Raw genomic sequence first — 18,025 nt, 5'->3', positions numbered from 1 at the left:
TGTGGAATGAAAAAGTGGATCTGGTATGGTGTAAAGTTATCATATGTAATATTTGGATAAATAAAATACACAAATTGTAATTTGTGTATTTTATGTAATGTTTATTTTACGTGAAGTTTAGTGACAACATTTGGGTTCACACAGCGTCTCTATCGATCGAAATTTCTGTTTGCTATAATACACACACACACACCAAGCTATAAAAACTTGATTAAATTCCATTGTTCAATCAAATATGTAAATGCTACCCTTAACATGGTGAATTGTAGGCCATCGAACTGATAGATGTACAAGATAATGTTTCCTTGTAATTTTATCATGATGGGGTTTGATTTATAATAAGTGTGAGGGCTTTTATTTAATTAATACTCTTCTTTGTACCTTAAGAAAAAATGGTCGTTCACTAGTGAATAGCAGTGAATGTTCAGTGAGTTCAGTTAGAATAGTGTTTGGTTGGCAATCAATCAATAATTGTAGAAAAGACTTCATGCACACTTATGACCATACCATAACATTATATTAAATATAATTTTCGTGTATCCTTTGCCTATGTACACGATTTCCAGTCCCTCTCAAACGTAACCTATTACCATTTTCTGTCTCTCGCCAGTTATCAATGTGGTTAGCACGTCGATCTTCGCAGTAGCCACGTTGATTGTCGTAAATTTTATTTACATCAGCGACCGAAGTGAGGTAGTCTTCTCTATGAAGTTGTAAATAATAAAAGTAAATAAAATTATCAGTCACTAAATTTGCGCCTAAAAACTAACAAATGTGAAATACATTTACAAAGTATGCTTTACCGTAAACAGTTAACATATATTTAACTCTATTCTTTGTAAAATTTACTCGTCCGCAATTAAAATTTAATTCGTAATCATCTACAAAAAATGACTACATTTATACGAAATATAAATCATGCTAAAGTATTAACCGTCAGTGCCTAAATATTATATTCAACGTTTAATTCTAATTGTATATTCTAATTGCGGTTTGATAATTTTAGCCGCTAGTTTTAATCAGTATTCAACATTATTCGACAACCAACAAAAATATCACTATTTTGTGGCAGTGAAACTGTTGACGAAAGTGACTAGGGATGTCGAAGAAATATTGATACTTTTGGCCGACATATTGATATATCGATATAAAAAAATTAAATATATTTCTGAAACATTATAATAAAACTTTTAGTTATTTGCAACAAAGCTTTAAACATGTAGCGACCTCGAGAGGCATGTCGAATTTTACATCGTGGACTTAACGTTCAACAAAGTACCCGGAAATATAATCCCAGATGTTGAACACGGGCGGGGTGCCAGCAGCGACAACTAGAACACGATAACGAACACCTGGCAACCCTGAGACGTTTATCTGGATATTATTGAAGGGTATTTCGATGATTGAGTAACCGAGCATCGTTTGGTTTCGACGTGACACCATCAGCCATCCGTTTGATCTATTTTGTATTTTCTATATTTTTTATATTGCAAATAAATAACGGTCACATAATGTAAACACCACCGTTTCATTTTGTTTTACCTCCATTCAGCGAGCCATATAACATTACCCTAAAAACATTATAATAAAACTTTTAGTTATTTGCAACAAAGCTTTAAAAGTTGGTACTTAATTGTAAACGGTTAGTGCACTTTAGTACTTAATATCAAAGGTCTATTATAATATTGCTAGTTCTTTAAACATTTAGAGATTTCGATATTTTTTTGAGTCGATATATCAATATTTTTATTTTTTATTAAAAATATCTATATATATCTTATAAATTATCGATATTTTTCATAGTTTTTGTAAAAAAGTTGGTATTTTTTCTATTTCCGTCATAATTATTCCATATATTCTCAACATATAATCTTTCCTGGACTACAACTATTTCAAAACTAGAACTATCCAAATCGGATTAGTCGTTGTTCCGAGTTTTAATAAAATTAACCAACAACAAAAAACCTAGCACATAGATGGCGCTCGTTTTATTTCATTCACTGCTTTTTTAATTAGTACTAACCTTCAAAAGAAAGCTGTTAAAATTTCATGATACTCTACTCATAAGTTTGTGAGTAATTGTACTAAGCGTGACATTACATTTGCTTGTTTACTGCTTGTTGATGTGAAAAAATACCGTTTAAGCAAGTGTTTGCTGACTTCGAAGTCGTCGTAGAGATACCGATTATGCAGAACGTAGTGGACGTCCAAAAAAACGTAATAACGCCAGAAATCATAAAAAATCCGCTAAATCGTTTCGAACGATCGAAAAGTGAAGTGGCGTGAGTTAGCTAACATCCTAAAGATATCAAAAGGATTTTTTGGTTTTATATTGTATGAGCATTTGACTATGAAAAGTGGATATCACGTTGACCAAAAACAAAAATGTGTTGGTTATTCTGATCAGTTGTTGATCATGTTTAAATGTAACAAACCAGAATTTTGTATCAATGTGTGACAATTAACGAAACATGGATCCATCACTTCACTCTGGAGTTGAAACGACCGTAATCTGAGTGGACGGCCACTAGTGATCCTCCTCCAGCGCGACCGAAAGACAATAATCTGCTTGAAAGGTTATAGCCTCGACATTGTGGGATATGCGTGGTGTAAAATTCATCGACTATCTTAAGAAGGGAAATACCATCAACAGTGAATATTATATAGCGCCATTTGAGCGTTTTAAATTCTAAATTGCAAAGAAACAACCGCACATGGCAAAGACAAACATTTCCATCAATTCGCTAGATTTGGCTTCCAGTGACTACTGGCTATTCGCAGACCTCAAAAAAGTACTCTCCGGTAAGAAATTTCACTCGAATGAAGAGGTTATTGCTGAAACCGACGTCTATTTTGAGGCAAAACATAAATTGTTCTACAAAAGTGGTATTTAAATGTTACAGCGGCCATATGGCTTTTTATGGATATTATGTTGATGAATAAAGCCAATGTTGAACAAAAAAAGACCTTTTCTTTGTTACGCCCGCCATTTTTGAGCCCATATATTATGTGTATATATCATGTCTTGCTTATTTTTTGCTCTACATTTCATTACACAAACTGAATTCCGGACTGTAGCTCAATATTTTTGCTTTACAGATAGAAGCTGACACTGGCGTGGAAGAGACTTACGCACAAGCCAAACTTCGATCAATTCGTTTGGCCCTGGTTCTCAATAAGTACGTCAAACCCGGTGATACCACACTAATATGTTCAGAAAACACCATAGACAATGTCATTCCGATTTTGGCGACGCTATACATAGGCGGCATCGCTTCCTCCATCGACCCCAAAGACACCGTGGATGATGTGGTCCACGCCATGAGCTACATCAAACCTAAGGTGGTTTTCACAGGTATGCCTACATCAATTTTTTAATCAATTCAATGAAATTCGTCTTGAATGTTTTACGTAACACTTAGAACCGAGATCATCAAAATTGCTGAAGGAAGCTTATGCCAAACTGCAAAAGGACGACCCCAGTTTGTGTGTGAAATTCATTACCATTGGGGGAAGTGAGGAAAATGACGGCGAGAATTTGTTGATCGATGATTTAACTATAGAACATCATGAAGAAAATGATTTCAATATACACCCACAGGTAAGTACATATTTTTTCGCTAGAAAATATCATCAAATCAGGTCAAAAGAACGATGTTGATTTTGTAGTAATTAACTATTGATAATTTTGATAATTTTCGCACTTCTTCAGCACTTCAAAGGCAAGCCATACTCCATCGATCTGAACAAGTCGTAAACGGAAAACGCTATATAAAGTGGTTAGGATACGCCAAAGTTTCTATTACAGTTTATCTTTTAAGCAAAAGGCAGCAAAAGGATAACTTTGCGTCTGTTAATCACTATAGCTGGTCTTTTTTAACCGACTTCAAAAATATAATAAATATATAAATCAATCATATATAGATAAAATAATCAGATATTTGGGTATAATGTTATTGCTGAACTGATGTGATGGAAAATCGGAAATAGTTCAGCGTAAAAGCCATTCAGTTTTGTTTTTTAATCACTAACCATATCGAATAAAGAGGCGTATAAATACCGCAGTCAACTGCTTCTATGGTAGTAGTAAAGGTAGAGCGTTCAGCTCATATGCGGAAGTCGCAGGTTCAATTCCCTACGTGAGCTACAACTTTTTGTTGTTCTAGTTTGATTAGAACATTTGTCAAATCACCTAGACTAGGTAGCGGACACCGGGGCCTGAAGCGCTTCTTAATTTTAATAACTGTTTCTTTATTCTTATTTTTCCTCATACAGGCTGCATTTATACTTAGTCTACCCATTGTAATACTTAACAAAATAACTCCGTAATTTATTGAGTAAATATCAAACATTAAAAGAGAAAAATAAAATATTATTAAGTCCAAACTATACAAAAATGGTAATATAAATTTGTGACAAAATTAAATTATGAACAAACAAATCGAATATGTTGCTCGGCACCGACTTCAAACTTATTAGTTAGTAGTAGTTAAAATAATATTGTAAATAGATATTTAGGTTTAGGTAGGTATTAAGGTAAATTTTATGTATATAGTAAAATATAAAATGCGTGTAGTAGATAGGTGAAATAAGGTTTTTGTTTATTTTTATTTAGTTATTACAACGATTATGATATACATATTTTGTTTTAAAACGTTTTTCTTTTTGTGTTGAAAGTTTGATTATTTTTTACTTTTCAGTGAGTTCCTCATTTATTTTTTTGAAGTCTGTTCAATTTTTTTGTTAAAAATATTTTATTGTAGCAATACGTTGTTCAATTTGTTCAAGTGACGTTGGTAGACATGTATAGTAACAATTTAGTTCATGTTGGTAATGCACCAGTTCTTGCTATTTTTGGTATGTGAACAGGAAACATTTATGACTATTAATATTTCGCTTTGGTGTCGACCTATGTGACTTTTTTGGGTTAACTCGAGACTTTTTATGCTTGGGATTGTTGTAGTAGTCCTATTTTTCATCCCCAGTCACTATACACCGTAGATAACATCTCTCCTCAACTAAAAAGTAATGAAACAGTGAGGTTAAACCAGTTCGAAATGGTATTTTCAGTAAAATTCGTGTGGTATCAAGTTTTCCTCACTTTGTAACTTTCTCATCGCATGGTAACGTCTAGAAACCGCTGACTGGTCAAGTCTTAAATGTTATTTGATAGTTTGAGAAAGATTGAAACGTTCTTGTTCATTCAGGACGTTTTTTGTTAATGACTTGAAAATCACTGCTTCAAGTGATGGAATATGACAGAGCAATATCCCCATAGAATTCTAATAGTGCTAAATGTAATAATATTTTAAAACCATCGAAAGGTTAAATGTTTAATTTAATGCTTTGTTTACATTCGTATTTTTTTTTAAACATTTTAAAGTCTCCTCCACGGTCCTAGGCAATAATCCTTCCGACTGGTCAGTGACCAACTTAGAAACCATCACAGAAGACATCCGGTCTTACCCAGCCTAGTTGCTGGCGTGACTGGGATGGTTATTCCTTGTCGCCCTAGCAGGATTCGAATCCGTGACTATCGCCACAGTAGGAGGACCGTCCTGTCCCCTCGGCCACTACGCCAACGACGCCGTCTCATTGGCATGGCCTACATTAATACCATTAAAATTAACGCGACAAAAATAGTTTACAATAATATAATTTGAAACAAAACCAATTTCCTGTTTCTTAAGACCAAATTTAGGTCATTATTGATGAAATGAAAGCTTTTAAAAAGTTTTGTAAAGTTCCAAATAACCGTTAATTAGATGAAATGGGGTCAAGACTGTTTGGAAACATAGTGTTTATTCAAATTCGAACATTTACCCATATATAAAGTATTGTTAAATTAATTTCCAATTAATCAAGTCTGGCTAGTTTTTGTTGTTTGTTATTTATTTAATTTCATGATATGTTGTCCGTAAAGATATAGTCCAATGACCTGATTCCTATAGAACATCTTAAATTACAAAATGCCTTTGTAGTTTTACTAAAATTACGATATTCTACTACATATGATGCAGATTAGTTGTTGAAATTGATTATGTTCATTCGTCACTCAAGAATGAGTAAGTGAAACATTGCCTTTTTTTTGAAAAGATATAAAACAATAATATTTTGATAAATCCTTTTTATTCCATAATAACACATATTTCACTGTTAAAAGAGTTATCAAAGCCATTTTAACCAGGAAAATCTAAAACTAGGGTGTAAAATACAGCCTTGAAAACATTGATCAATAATTTCAATGAATATTGTTTCCAGTTTTATTAGACATGTTTTAAGTATGTTCTAATTATCAAGTCTTTACTTATCTTTTGATTAGCGATATTTAATGATGAAAATGCAAGGCAAAAATGTAAATAACTGTTAAATTCGTTGGTTTTAACATTTATCTACATAACCATGATGCTGCCATATTGCAATATCTCGTCATATCGCCATAGTAATAATAAGTTGTAGAAAATGATGGAAAATTGTTTTCTTTTTTTTCCTGCCTTTTTGAAAACATTCCATCAATAAGTAACTGGCGCTTGCAGTGATGATCAACTTTCCAGCCAATAGCACTGCTTCAAACATTCTCACCATAGCTATCCTCGCCTCGGAACATCTGAGTCTACTATTTTTCAGATCGTTTTCTATAAGTTTAGTCTTTTTCGGAGTTGTTCGCTATGTCTTTCGCTAAAAAAATCGATTTCGCCATAAAATTCCTTCAGTTTTCACTCGACAACAATTGTAATCTATGAATGTATTCTTCAATTGTGCATTGATTGTCGCATTTTAAGCTAATGCCTTGACTTCTCACGACTTCTGAGACAAACATGTAGAATATGTCTTAAACATCGCATTTGCAAGCCCTCAACTTTGCATACGCCAGACTGTAACAATGTCCAAATCCGTAACAACTGACAAGATAAGCGTTCGAAAGAGGTGAATTATAGCCTTGGTTGTAATATTTTCTGTCTTCCGCGCGCACCATCATAGAAAAGCAGAACATCCTGTAGCTTGACCAGTTCGGCTTATTACTTCGAGGGTAGATGCCACATTATTCTCCTGTCTTATTGATGTCGACTACTAGAATCCCTACACCTGGTTTAACTGAAGCTCGTTGAGATCTACAACCTTTATTCCCTTGATTTTTTCTGTATTAATTTTCGAATTATTTGGCTCGACAGTGCAAATTATACCATGAAGAATATTGGGAGCCCTAACGTCTGTATCAGCGATTATGAGATTCTTCAAAGAGTTAGTAGCATCATATTTAACGCCATGGTTGTTTATTACAAACATTTTGCATTATTGAAGCCACCACTATGTTGAAAAGCAGTGGAGAGATGAGATGTCCTTGGCAAATACCGACTAGATCCTCAAATGAACTTGATAAATCATTTCGCACTCTACCACAGCTAGCGAAATTATCGTAAAACGCCTGAGGGAGTCTAATTATTTTTAGGAGAATAGTTTTAGCTTCCAAAGAGTCAGTGTATGCAGTCACATGCTTTCCATACTTAATAAGTTCCTCCATTAGCATTGATGGACCTACCTCCAAATCGGCACCTACGCCATTCCACCACTCTAGCTTTAGTTTTTGCTTGACATCTCAATTTAATTCTCAGTATTTCTCCAGATCGATTGCCTTTGCTTGTTTTAATCTTTTACTATTTGTAAACCTTCATCAAATATCCAGGTCTGTATTTAAGGTTGAGTTGGCGGACATATTTTGGTGGCACACTAATAATTGTTTCAGATGTTTGCTTTTCTGTCAACGTCAATATCTGTATAATGTAGCTATTACAGTGGCTGGAAATTATTGTCTTTTCGATTTAAAATGCATGAAAGACATATTGGTCAAATAATGCAGTGCAATACAGAATAAAGTGTACACTTTAACGGTGGTCAATATTTTAATGTGTACTCTTCCGGATTCAATCGTGCTCAGGCCTGATGAGAAAGCAGTGATTGCGATTTTACATTTCGAGCATTCTGAAGCGATAATCTTTTTCTCCCAGACGTCGTGTTGCGTTTATACATTCATTTCAACATTCAACATTATGAAAATCGAAGAAGCAGCTTTTGTGACAGATCACAAGATAAAAAGACCAATATATCACCCAGTACATGTAAAAACCCATTTGCAATATCCACCTAGAGGAAACTACAACATTTTTATGTCCTGAGTGTAAAAATAATGATTGAACTGTTCAAATTATAATGGTTTTATTTTTAATAAATATTGCAAAGCCAAAAATATTGTGGCTTTGCAAAAAGTCATGCATAATTTATACAAGTTATGGAAGGGCTACAGTGGGGTCATTTATGTAGAACGGTTCTGGAAAGGCTAATTAAAAAAACTTATATATAAGGCCTTAACTTATATATATCTGTGCGGATATTATCGGATGTTGGTGTGGCTGTTAAGCTTTTGATCCTACGGATACTGCTGCTTCATTGTTGCTTTAGCATTTGAATCTGGCCTATGGACGACGTTGAAAATAAACTACTTTTCTAACAGGACTGTCGTAATCGACGCTGTGGGGTTCGATGTTTCGATAACGTGGTAGCTCATTTTCTTCGATGATGAAGTGTTGAAAATTCTGATGCCACGGTGAAAACATGTCGAGTTTACGGTAACTTCAATCGGTAACTTCTGAGGCTGCTCTTTGACTAATTCATAGCCACATATGTTACAGTATTCAAGGACGATACGAGTATACAAGTAACGATGGTATCCGATCGAAGCTGCCGAAACCCTTTCAAATCAAAATGTCTGCCGATAAAACTGAGAATGACCGAAGAAAGACATAATGATTTAACTATGTTATGGAGCTGAAAGAAATGACTAGTCGAAAATCTGATATACGGTGAAAATTTGATGTTAAAAGCTCTGAGGTTTCAGAAGATTCCCGAAAAAAAAAAATTTTTAGAAGAAATGGAAAAATAAAATCAAACTTATGAAATTCTTTGTTCTAGCACTTTTTGGCTATTTTGTAGAGCACTACTCTATATTATAAAATTCGACATGCCTCAAGGTCGTTACAGATACATAAAGGAGAGTTGATCAAATGTCACAAATATTTTTAAATTAAAAAATGTTTTTATCTAGTCTATAAAAAATAATGATAGTTTCATTAGATTTGTTAACACAGCGAGAGATAGAGAAAGAGAGAAGGAATATAGATGAAATGAACAAGTACTAGGGAGAATAAACTATAAACAGTAATTTTTACTATTTAGCTTAGTACCGGTATTGGTAGCAGCTGTGCTCGACTGTAGCGACTGAGCGGGAGGCACCTTTTTAGGTTTGTATTTGATTCCCCTCGTATATTTAAGCAAGACAGCAAGTACTATTCTCGGAATTTGGCAAAGAATTTTAATTCAAATGAACACTAATCTAATCATAAATCTAAAAATATCCAACATCGATGCATGTTTATGTCTTTCGGACTTACTGTTTAGTAGAGTATGTCATCCTACACAAAAAAGGCTGTTATATGTTCAGTTATTCGTAGTATCCGAAACATTTTACTCTTAAATTATAACAAAATTTAGAAACCCAAAATTGCACTTTCCAAATAAATCCAAAGTAAAATAAATATATTTTCTAAAGATAGAAAGAGACAGAGAAAAAATTTATTAACAGAATGACACAGGACCATAAATATGAAGAAACTGAAATACACCTGCAAAATTCCTTTATATTTTGTTTTTCAGGATCCTTTCGACACTGCTGTATATGTTTTTACTAGTGGAACCACTAGCAAACCCAAACCGGTAGCCCTGTCTCACTTCGGCGTATTGCACGGCTTCAAATGCCTGGTGGAGTACGTACCTCGCGAAATTGACTCGCTGCAAAACTGATATTATGTATTACAGTGAGATAGATAACTGCAAACCGGACGTTCTGATACATTTCGCATCCCTCTACTGGATTTCTGCCATCCTGCTAACGGGAATCACCATCGTCAATGGAGGAACCAAGATAGTAGCTCCAAAGATACCGGCCCTGAATCTTTTGGAGTTAATCGAGAAATACAAAGTAGGTAAAAGGTAAATAACATGCTTCGTAATAAATGAAGATATTTCATTAATGTGACAATAATATTTTTTTATTTATTTAAAATCGCCTCAACATATAGTATATTCAAAGTTTTTTTAGTAATGCATCGTGGATATTTGTGACGTCGAAACATTACAATGTTGCCGCATCAACTCTAAGTTTTAGTTCAGTTTGACTTTGACATACAAAAAAATTCTAATCTAAATAAAATAATTGAAGAAAAATGTTACCAAATATAATTTATTTTAACATTATAGTATATCTAATACATATATTATCGAAGGACTACAAACAAATAAGAACATAGGTATAATAGTTTGTAGGTTAGATTTGTTTTCTTTATACTGAAATATTTTCCACACCATCCATGAGGTAGAGTTTCTAGGCGAGTTTTTTTATGTAGTGTTACCGCCTTGGAGGCCTAATCCAACTAAATAACAATTGTATATCTGAGAAACGTATTTTACTTTCATTCTTTTATATTTATATTTATTTACTTTTTACGTTTAGTTCTTGTTTCCTTCGATGGTGTATTTAATTGGCAAGTCATCTTGGTATCACTATATTTTTATTTCTTGTACTACTACCTGTGTACACCATTCTTGATAAAATTAATCACTGAATTCTAATGCATTTGCCATATCTATAAAACAGTATTCATTCTCTCCTCATATCCTCATATATTATAACTTAATGCTTATGTTCAATTTTGAACAATTACAATCATATCTGTGCACACAAATCATTCACCCTCTGCAATACCATTTTCTACACTTATATTCAATTAATTATGTGTATACCTTTAGTTGTTTCGACTCTCATCACTCTGTCTCAGGAATTTCCAGCATTGCACAGCATTATCACATATCCTGAAAGTTTCTTTCAGTCGCTTTCACTTTACGACTCACTGCCCAATTTAATCACTAAACTGTTAATTTCTAATTTGTCTAAAACATGTTCACGATTCTACCAATTACTTCCTTTGTATGTCTTATCGAGTTCATCCAATCCGAAGGTCTTATGGTTGATCTGATGAGTCTATTCTCTTCCTTCCACATATCCAAACAGTTTTTGATGGAATATCCTTCTCAATCAGCAATATATCTACAATTAATTATTAATAAATATAATGACCAACAGTTTTCTTGGGTGAATCTAAAGTATTATTCTTCATTTTGTAAGTGATGTTATTCACAGTATCCACTGTAATATTTAGCACGACAGCAACCCGCTAAGAAACATTTTCAATAAAATTGTAGGGAGTTATATTATTTAATATCATCAAGCCAAAGGGTGCCTTCATTATCTCGTTCCTTTTCGAAATAACCTATTAAATCCGCAATCAATTTGTGATTCTGAATATCTATTGTTTTCGGTATTTCCACACAAAGTAATATGGTATATTACAGAGCGACTTAAAATTTATCAAATTATCAAAAGGCTAAAATAATGTTTGCCGGTTTATAACCTGTAATAATTATAACTAATATTTTGAATAATTTAGCGTACATCTGACAACCGGACGGCGACCAGATGTCAGACATATGCAAAATTCTTGAAAGCAATAGTGATAAGAGTTTTTTTAACTCTTACCTATAAATCATTGTGGCTGTATAATTAACTGTAGTTTTCAGATTTAGTATAATGTTAAAATAAATTATATTTGGTAACATTTTTGTTCAATTGTTTAGATTAGATTTTTTTGTATGTCAAAGCCAAACTGAATTAAAACTCAGTGTTGATGCCGCACCATTCTAATGTTTCGACGTCACAAATATCCACGACCCATTACTAAAAAAATTTTGAATATACTATATATATGTTATTCAGCAGTTAAAACGAGAATTTAATGGATTAACAATTATAATTTACAAGAATATATTAAAATACAGAGATACTATTTGTATATTATAAAAAAGGTAGAACAGAACATAAATGTGTATAGATAAAATAATTCATTACAATGTACAAGAACATGTCAAAATACACAGTGACACACGAATAAAATAGAACATAAATGTGTATAGATAAAATAATTCATTACAATGTACAAGAACATGTCAAATTACACAGAGTGATACACGAATAAAACAGAACATAAATGTCTATCGAAAATATAATTAATTACAATGTACAAGAACATGTCAAAATACAGAGTGACACACGAATAAAACAGAATATAAATGGCTATCGATAAAATAATTAATTACAATGTACAAGAACATGTCAAAATACACAGAGTGACACGAATAAAACAGAACATAAATGTCTATCGAAAAAATAATTAATTACAATGTACAAGAACATGTCAAAATACACAGTGACACACGAATAAAATAGAACATAAATGTGTATAGATAAAATAATTCATTACAATGTACAAGAACATGTCAAATTACACAGAGTGATACACGAATAAAACAGAACATAAATGTCTATCGAAAATATAATTAATTACAATGTACAAGAACATGTCAAAATACAGAGTGACACACGAATAAAACAGAATATAAATGGCTATCGATAAAATAATTAATTACAATGTACAAGAACATGTCAAAATACACAGTGATACACGAATTAAACAGAACATAAATGTCTATCGAAAAAATAATTAATTACAATGTACAAGAACATGTCAAAATACAGAGTGACACACGAATAAAACAGAATATAAATGGCTATCGATAAAATAATTAATTACAATATACAAGAACATGTCAAAATACACAGTAACACACGAATTAAACAGAACATAAGTGTGTATAGATAAAATAATTAATTACAATGTACAAGAACATGACAAAATAGAGAGTGACACATGAATAAAACAGAACATAAATGTGTATAGATAAAATAATCAGCCATATCATACTTGACTTTGGTACCTGGAATTAATATAAATGGAACTGGTCACAACTAATGCAATTATTGGTGTCATATATTGTTTCTTAGTTCAAATTTGTCAACGAAATAAAGGAGTTTGGACAGGTTTCTTGGGTAAATATCCCAGGTATCATGGGGGAAATCGAGTTCAGGTGACCAAAAATTGATATTCCATATTGTTGTGTCAAAATATATGATTGCGTGGCTCTGCAGTGTCCAAGAATGAGCAGATTTAGCTTGATCTGGAAGGATCAAAATTTACAAAGGATAATGAAGGAGATAAATCATGTTTTATTGACCTCAATTTTTTATTATCTTCAAATAAATCCAGGTCAACTGGATCAAAAAGATAAAAAGATCTCTGTATGATATTGTGTTCATAGCGAAGTCATTCATTTCAATTTCCTTGATTCCCTTTTGGTTCAGGACTCAGGAAATATTTGTGCTTAGTGTGGTCAGTTGGTATGGAATATTGGTTATATTTACAATAATTGGATGATTGTGAGTTTGTGAGTTGATGGTACTTAATGCACTAGAAGAGTCCGTGCAGATCAGCCATTCACCCGGTTTTCCATACAGAAGGTTTCTAGAAATTTCTGAAAAAAAAAATTCAACAGTAAGGATGGTAGTATGTTTGGGGAGACTAACATTTAGGAGGAACTCTTTCATATCGCAGCACCAACCAAGAAAGATGTGGGAATCAGAAGGGAAATTTTATGTTTGGAATACATCTGAAGAACAAGATGTTTTTGTTTGGAACGCATATAAGATGGTAGTATCTTCCTATAGTAGGTTTTTTGGACCAGAGAATTGGTGATATGCTTGAGTGGGATTTGTTTCTAGTGAGGGATACGATTTCCTTTTCCGGAATTCCGGAAGGTGGGCTTATCCCGTCTTTGGGTTAGGGTTTAAAACATGTTGTAGAGAAAATTTCTCTTGAAAGATACGGTTACAAAAACGTAGATTACTTTGTCCATTATTTAATTTAAGATATCTTAAAAGACGAAAAACTGCTGCAAAACTGATAGACTATCCAATTTTAATACTAAAATTCATTATTCATATACATAAACACGTTAATTCATGAATTATATCTATCAAATACATTTAATATTTCCTTAAGATAACATTAATATAAACTGTTTAGGTCACGTTTGCTTTTATGTCGAACACATACACATACAGCCTGACCAATCTGCCACTGGACATCATAGCTAAACATAACACGTCTTCCCTTTACTCGATCATCATCGGCGGCTCGACGATGAGTCCTGCACAGTTACAAAAAATACGCCAGATCCTGCCTCATACCAAGGTCACCGTGGGTTATGGATCCAGCGAGTGTGCGGCAGTTTCAGCTTTTGACCTCATCGATCTCAAAGCCTACGAGAAAAAAATACTGGCATCAGGAAAAGTGGTAGCGGACGTACAAGTTAAAGTAAGCATACTCAAACAAATTCAGTTAATATTATTACCAGAAATGTTTCCAAAAGTAGGCAACCCAACAAACTCCCCTGTCTTTTCAAGTAAATATATTGGATTAAAGCTAACAAATACAACTCTGCCTATTGCCAAGGTCGATTATAATTGTACATAAAAAATCAAAAACAAACGAAATAGGCGGTGAAAATGCAACATTTGATTAGTTAGTTTCAATTGCTCATATATTTAGAAAGAACGGAGAATGATATGAAATAAAAATGCATTGATGATGGGCACTTATGATTTTTTAAATGTACTAGCGGAAAGATATACATGTTACCAATACATATCAAATACATATCATTTCATATAAACTAATAGATCTAAAAAAGTATCTAAACAATCTTGGTTAATTCTTTAAAGAAATATAATGACTTGGAAAATCAAACAAAATATACTTCTTTAAACAAATAAATCCTCTTAGAGTAGCAATAACATTTTTAATTGATGATATTGTAACAAATATTGCCTAAAATGCCTATAATATATACACGATGGCGATGACAAATTTGTACCCAGCTTAATCCACATAAGTATTATTTACTTAAAGCAATGTCTCCTTTGTGCAGTAGCCTTATATTCAGATACTCAAGGTCCTTCATTAATTTTTTTTATATTGATTAATTATTAATACCAACCAAAATGAAGATTTCCTTTTGTTCTATAGCAGCTTAAATGGCTCTAAATACTTAAAACAAAACCACTTCGAACAACAAGTTCAAAATTGGTTTCATTGGCATAATTTAAGCGAACCAATTACATACTTTTGTTCCAATAATTTAAACTAGCCAATCACCCAATTTCAACTTATTCTATAATGCATTATGACATACCCACTAATATATATGGTATACCGACTTGTTTATAGAAAAATTAACAAAGCCATTGATTAGTTGACTAATTCAGTTTAGTTATAGTACGGTAGCTAGCAACGTAGAGAAAACAAGAATTTCAGGTAAGCTAATCTTTTGACATTTGATCTCCTTCACTCTCTCGGTCAGCATCTGGCCCATATGGTTGGCGGCAGGGGTTGCGTTTACCAGGGTGCATCTTATCTGTACAGATAAAAATAACCAATTTTTAAATGATTTAATAATGGATATTTTTAAAAATTACTGATAGATGGGCTTAACAAACATTTTTAATTCGTCTCCAGTCATTTCTATGATTGTTTATAATGTGCAGGCGCTAATTTTTATTTATAATAAAAATTAAATTTATTTCAATTCAACTGTAATTTTTATACGATTATTTAAGTATCAAAATACGTAAAATTAATTTGCCAGTCAATAATTCTATCGTTAAATAATAAGGAACAGTTATTAAGTCCGGAAAATAAAATAGGTGTGTTGAAAGAGTGCTGTCTGTAGGGCTGTCGGCCGTCGAGAAAAATATCGATTTATCGATATATATGAGAAAAGAAAGATATTGATACCGTTTTGATATCAATAAAATGTCAGCTAAAATATCGATATATATTGATGTTAATCCTATCAAGTCATTCAAATTATCTATTTTTAATTTAAAAATTGAGTACTTTTACTTGTACATGTACAATGCGCACTGGTTAACGCAACCTCTGCTGCCATCTAGATGGGCCGGGTAATAAAACAGAGAGTGAATGAGATGATATGTCAAAAGATCAGCTTATCTGAAATTCTCTCCGAAAAACGTTGTTAGCTCATAGACTATTATGTCTAACATTTTTACAAACGTTGGGCACTATTCTCGCCTAGATGCTTATAGGTCATGTTTTTTAATAAACACTATGAAGAATGACACTAATACACCTCTAAATATATTATAATTTTTGATCATATTTTAAATTTAATTACGTTTTCCAATAACTGAAGTTACATATGTTACATTAACAAGTACTTACTGAGATTAATATATATTCTTAATCTCAATTTGTCGTTTCAGTTCCGATATAATTTTTTCATCTCCTCTAGTACCGATAAAAACAAGTTTTTTTTTTCATAAAATTTTCTCGAAAATATCAACAAAACAAATAAAACATAAACATGGAATTATTAAATAATTAACTTAAATGAATTAGACTGTTGAAACGCGCATACGTAGAACGAACCAATCTTATACCGCATCTTATTCGTTTTCCTGTGGTCTTTAGTAATTAATATAAACATATAAATCTCAAAATACAAAATATGATTTTCTGCTTAATTCCTTAGGCAACCCAACTATCAATCTAAAAACTCGCCAATAAATTAAATATTTTTTAATGTGTATGAATTATAGGCATAACAAGGCTATAAGTTATAATAAGACTATTTATGATAATAAATTTTAGTATAACTAAATCTAAATGTGTAATAATTATTAGTTATAATTCATAGAAAGCATAAATTACCCTAATTATTCCTGCGATATTTATTGATAATGATGGGAAGTTTGATATATCAGCAATTTTACCGAAAGTATTTGTTAATTTTCAGATTGTTGATGTAGAAACTGGCAATTTAGCTCCAGTCAATACCACCGGCGAAATACTGGTTAAGAATCCTTACATGATGAAAGGTTATCATCCCCAAGTCGTCGTGCCATCATCCACATTTGACTCGGATGGATTCATTCGAACTGGCGATTTAGGATACTATGACGAAGACGAATATCTCTTCGTTACCGATCGTTTGACGGACACCTTCAAGTACACCACCTATCAGGTGTGTCCCTGCGAGATCGAACGAGTTTTGTACGAACATCCGGCCGTTGAGGAGTGCGCGGTGTTCGGAGTTCATCACGAAATCGACAGGAACCATCCAGCCGCGTCAGTTGTCCTGAAGAAAGGCGCAACAGCGACGAAAGAAGAATTACTCGAGTTCATAAACTCACAGGTATCCGTTAAGAATCAGATTCGGGCCGGGTTGGATATAGTTGAGAAGCTTCCCAAATCCAGCACTGGAAAAATATTAAGAAAAGCCTTGGCTAAAGCGTTTATACAGAAATACGACTTGTGGTTTTATGGAATGGACCGTAGCAAGCTGTAATGTTATACCACAATGAGAGTAGTTATTAAGTTAAGAATTAAACGAGCACTTAAATGATTAGGCAACTAAATATTCACGTCAGAGGAAAGTTGATTTAACAGTGCTATGTTCTGGGAAAGTTTTTAGTATTATACAGGGTAAGATTATACGTAACCCGATGTCGTACACCGTTTTAGAGTTAGAGCTATTGCATCAAAGTGAGGAGCCAAGAACACATTATGAAATAATTAATGTATTTTATACAATTCCGAATATTTACTGACCTTTTTGTCATACGTAGTTTCAGATAATGTATTTTTTACAATTTTTTGATCGACATTTTATGACATTTCCGATATATTTACATTTGTATTAAACAGTTATTACGAATAAAGTAAAGTCTTTTAAATATACCATACTCTTTTTATTGCCTAGATAAACAACCCATATATTTTGTTGTTAGGTATTACTTATATTATATTTCAATAATATAATTTAGTTATCTTTAATAGCGCTTTATATTTTTTATTTTTCTTTCAAGTTTTCTTTTTTTATGGCATGAACACAAGAAATATGTCTGAATTATTCTGGAAAAGTTTATAAAGGAATTTAAGTT

The 18,025-nt window shown here is 32.5% G+C and overlaps 1 protein-coding gene across 1 annotated transcript in view; it reads left to right on the top strand.

Moving 5' to 3' along the window:
* The window catches only part of LOC143198431 (uncharacterized), a 51,338-nt gene extending 33,516 nt beyond the window's left edge, over positions 1-17,822 (top strand). Inside the window, exons 3-8 of the mRNA XM_076407630.1 lie at positions 3,100-3,355; positions 3,423-3,601; positions 9,709-9,818; positions 9,871-10,033; positions 14,088-14,378; positions 16,879-17,822. Coding sequence (XP_076263745.1) covers positions 3,100-3,355; positions 3,423-3,601; positions 9,709-9,818; positions 9,871-10,033; positions 14,088-14,378; positions 16,879-17,430 — 1,551 coding nt within the window. The 3' untranslated portion in view covers positions 17,431-17,822. The remainder of the gene's footprint in view (positions 1-3,099; positions 3,356-3,422; positions 3,602-9,708; positions 9,819-9,870; positions 10,034-14,087; positions 14,379-16,878) is intronic.
* The last annotated feature ends 203 nt before the right edge of the window (positions 17,823-18,025 follow it).

The sequence above is a fragment of the Rhynchophorus ferrugineus genome, unplaced genomic scaffold, assembly GCF_030347505.1.
Source record: "Rhynchophorus ferrugineus isolate W39M unplaced genomic scaffold, kcgeb_rfMv2 rfM6, whole genome shotgun sequence".
Lineage (NCBI taxonomy): Eukaryota > Metazoa > Arthropoda > Insecta > Coleoptera > Curculionidae > Rhynchophorus > Rhynchophorus ferrugineus.
Note: the sequence above shows the minus strand (reverse complement) of the source record. Positions and strands in the feature narration are given on the sequence as shown.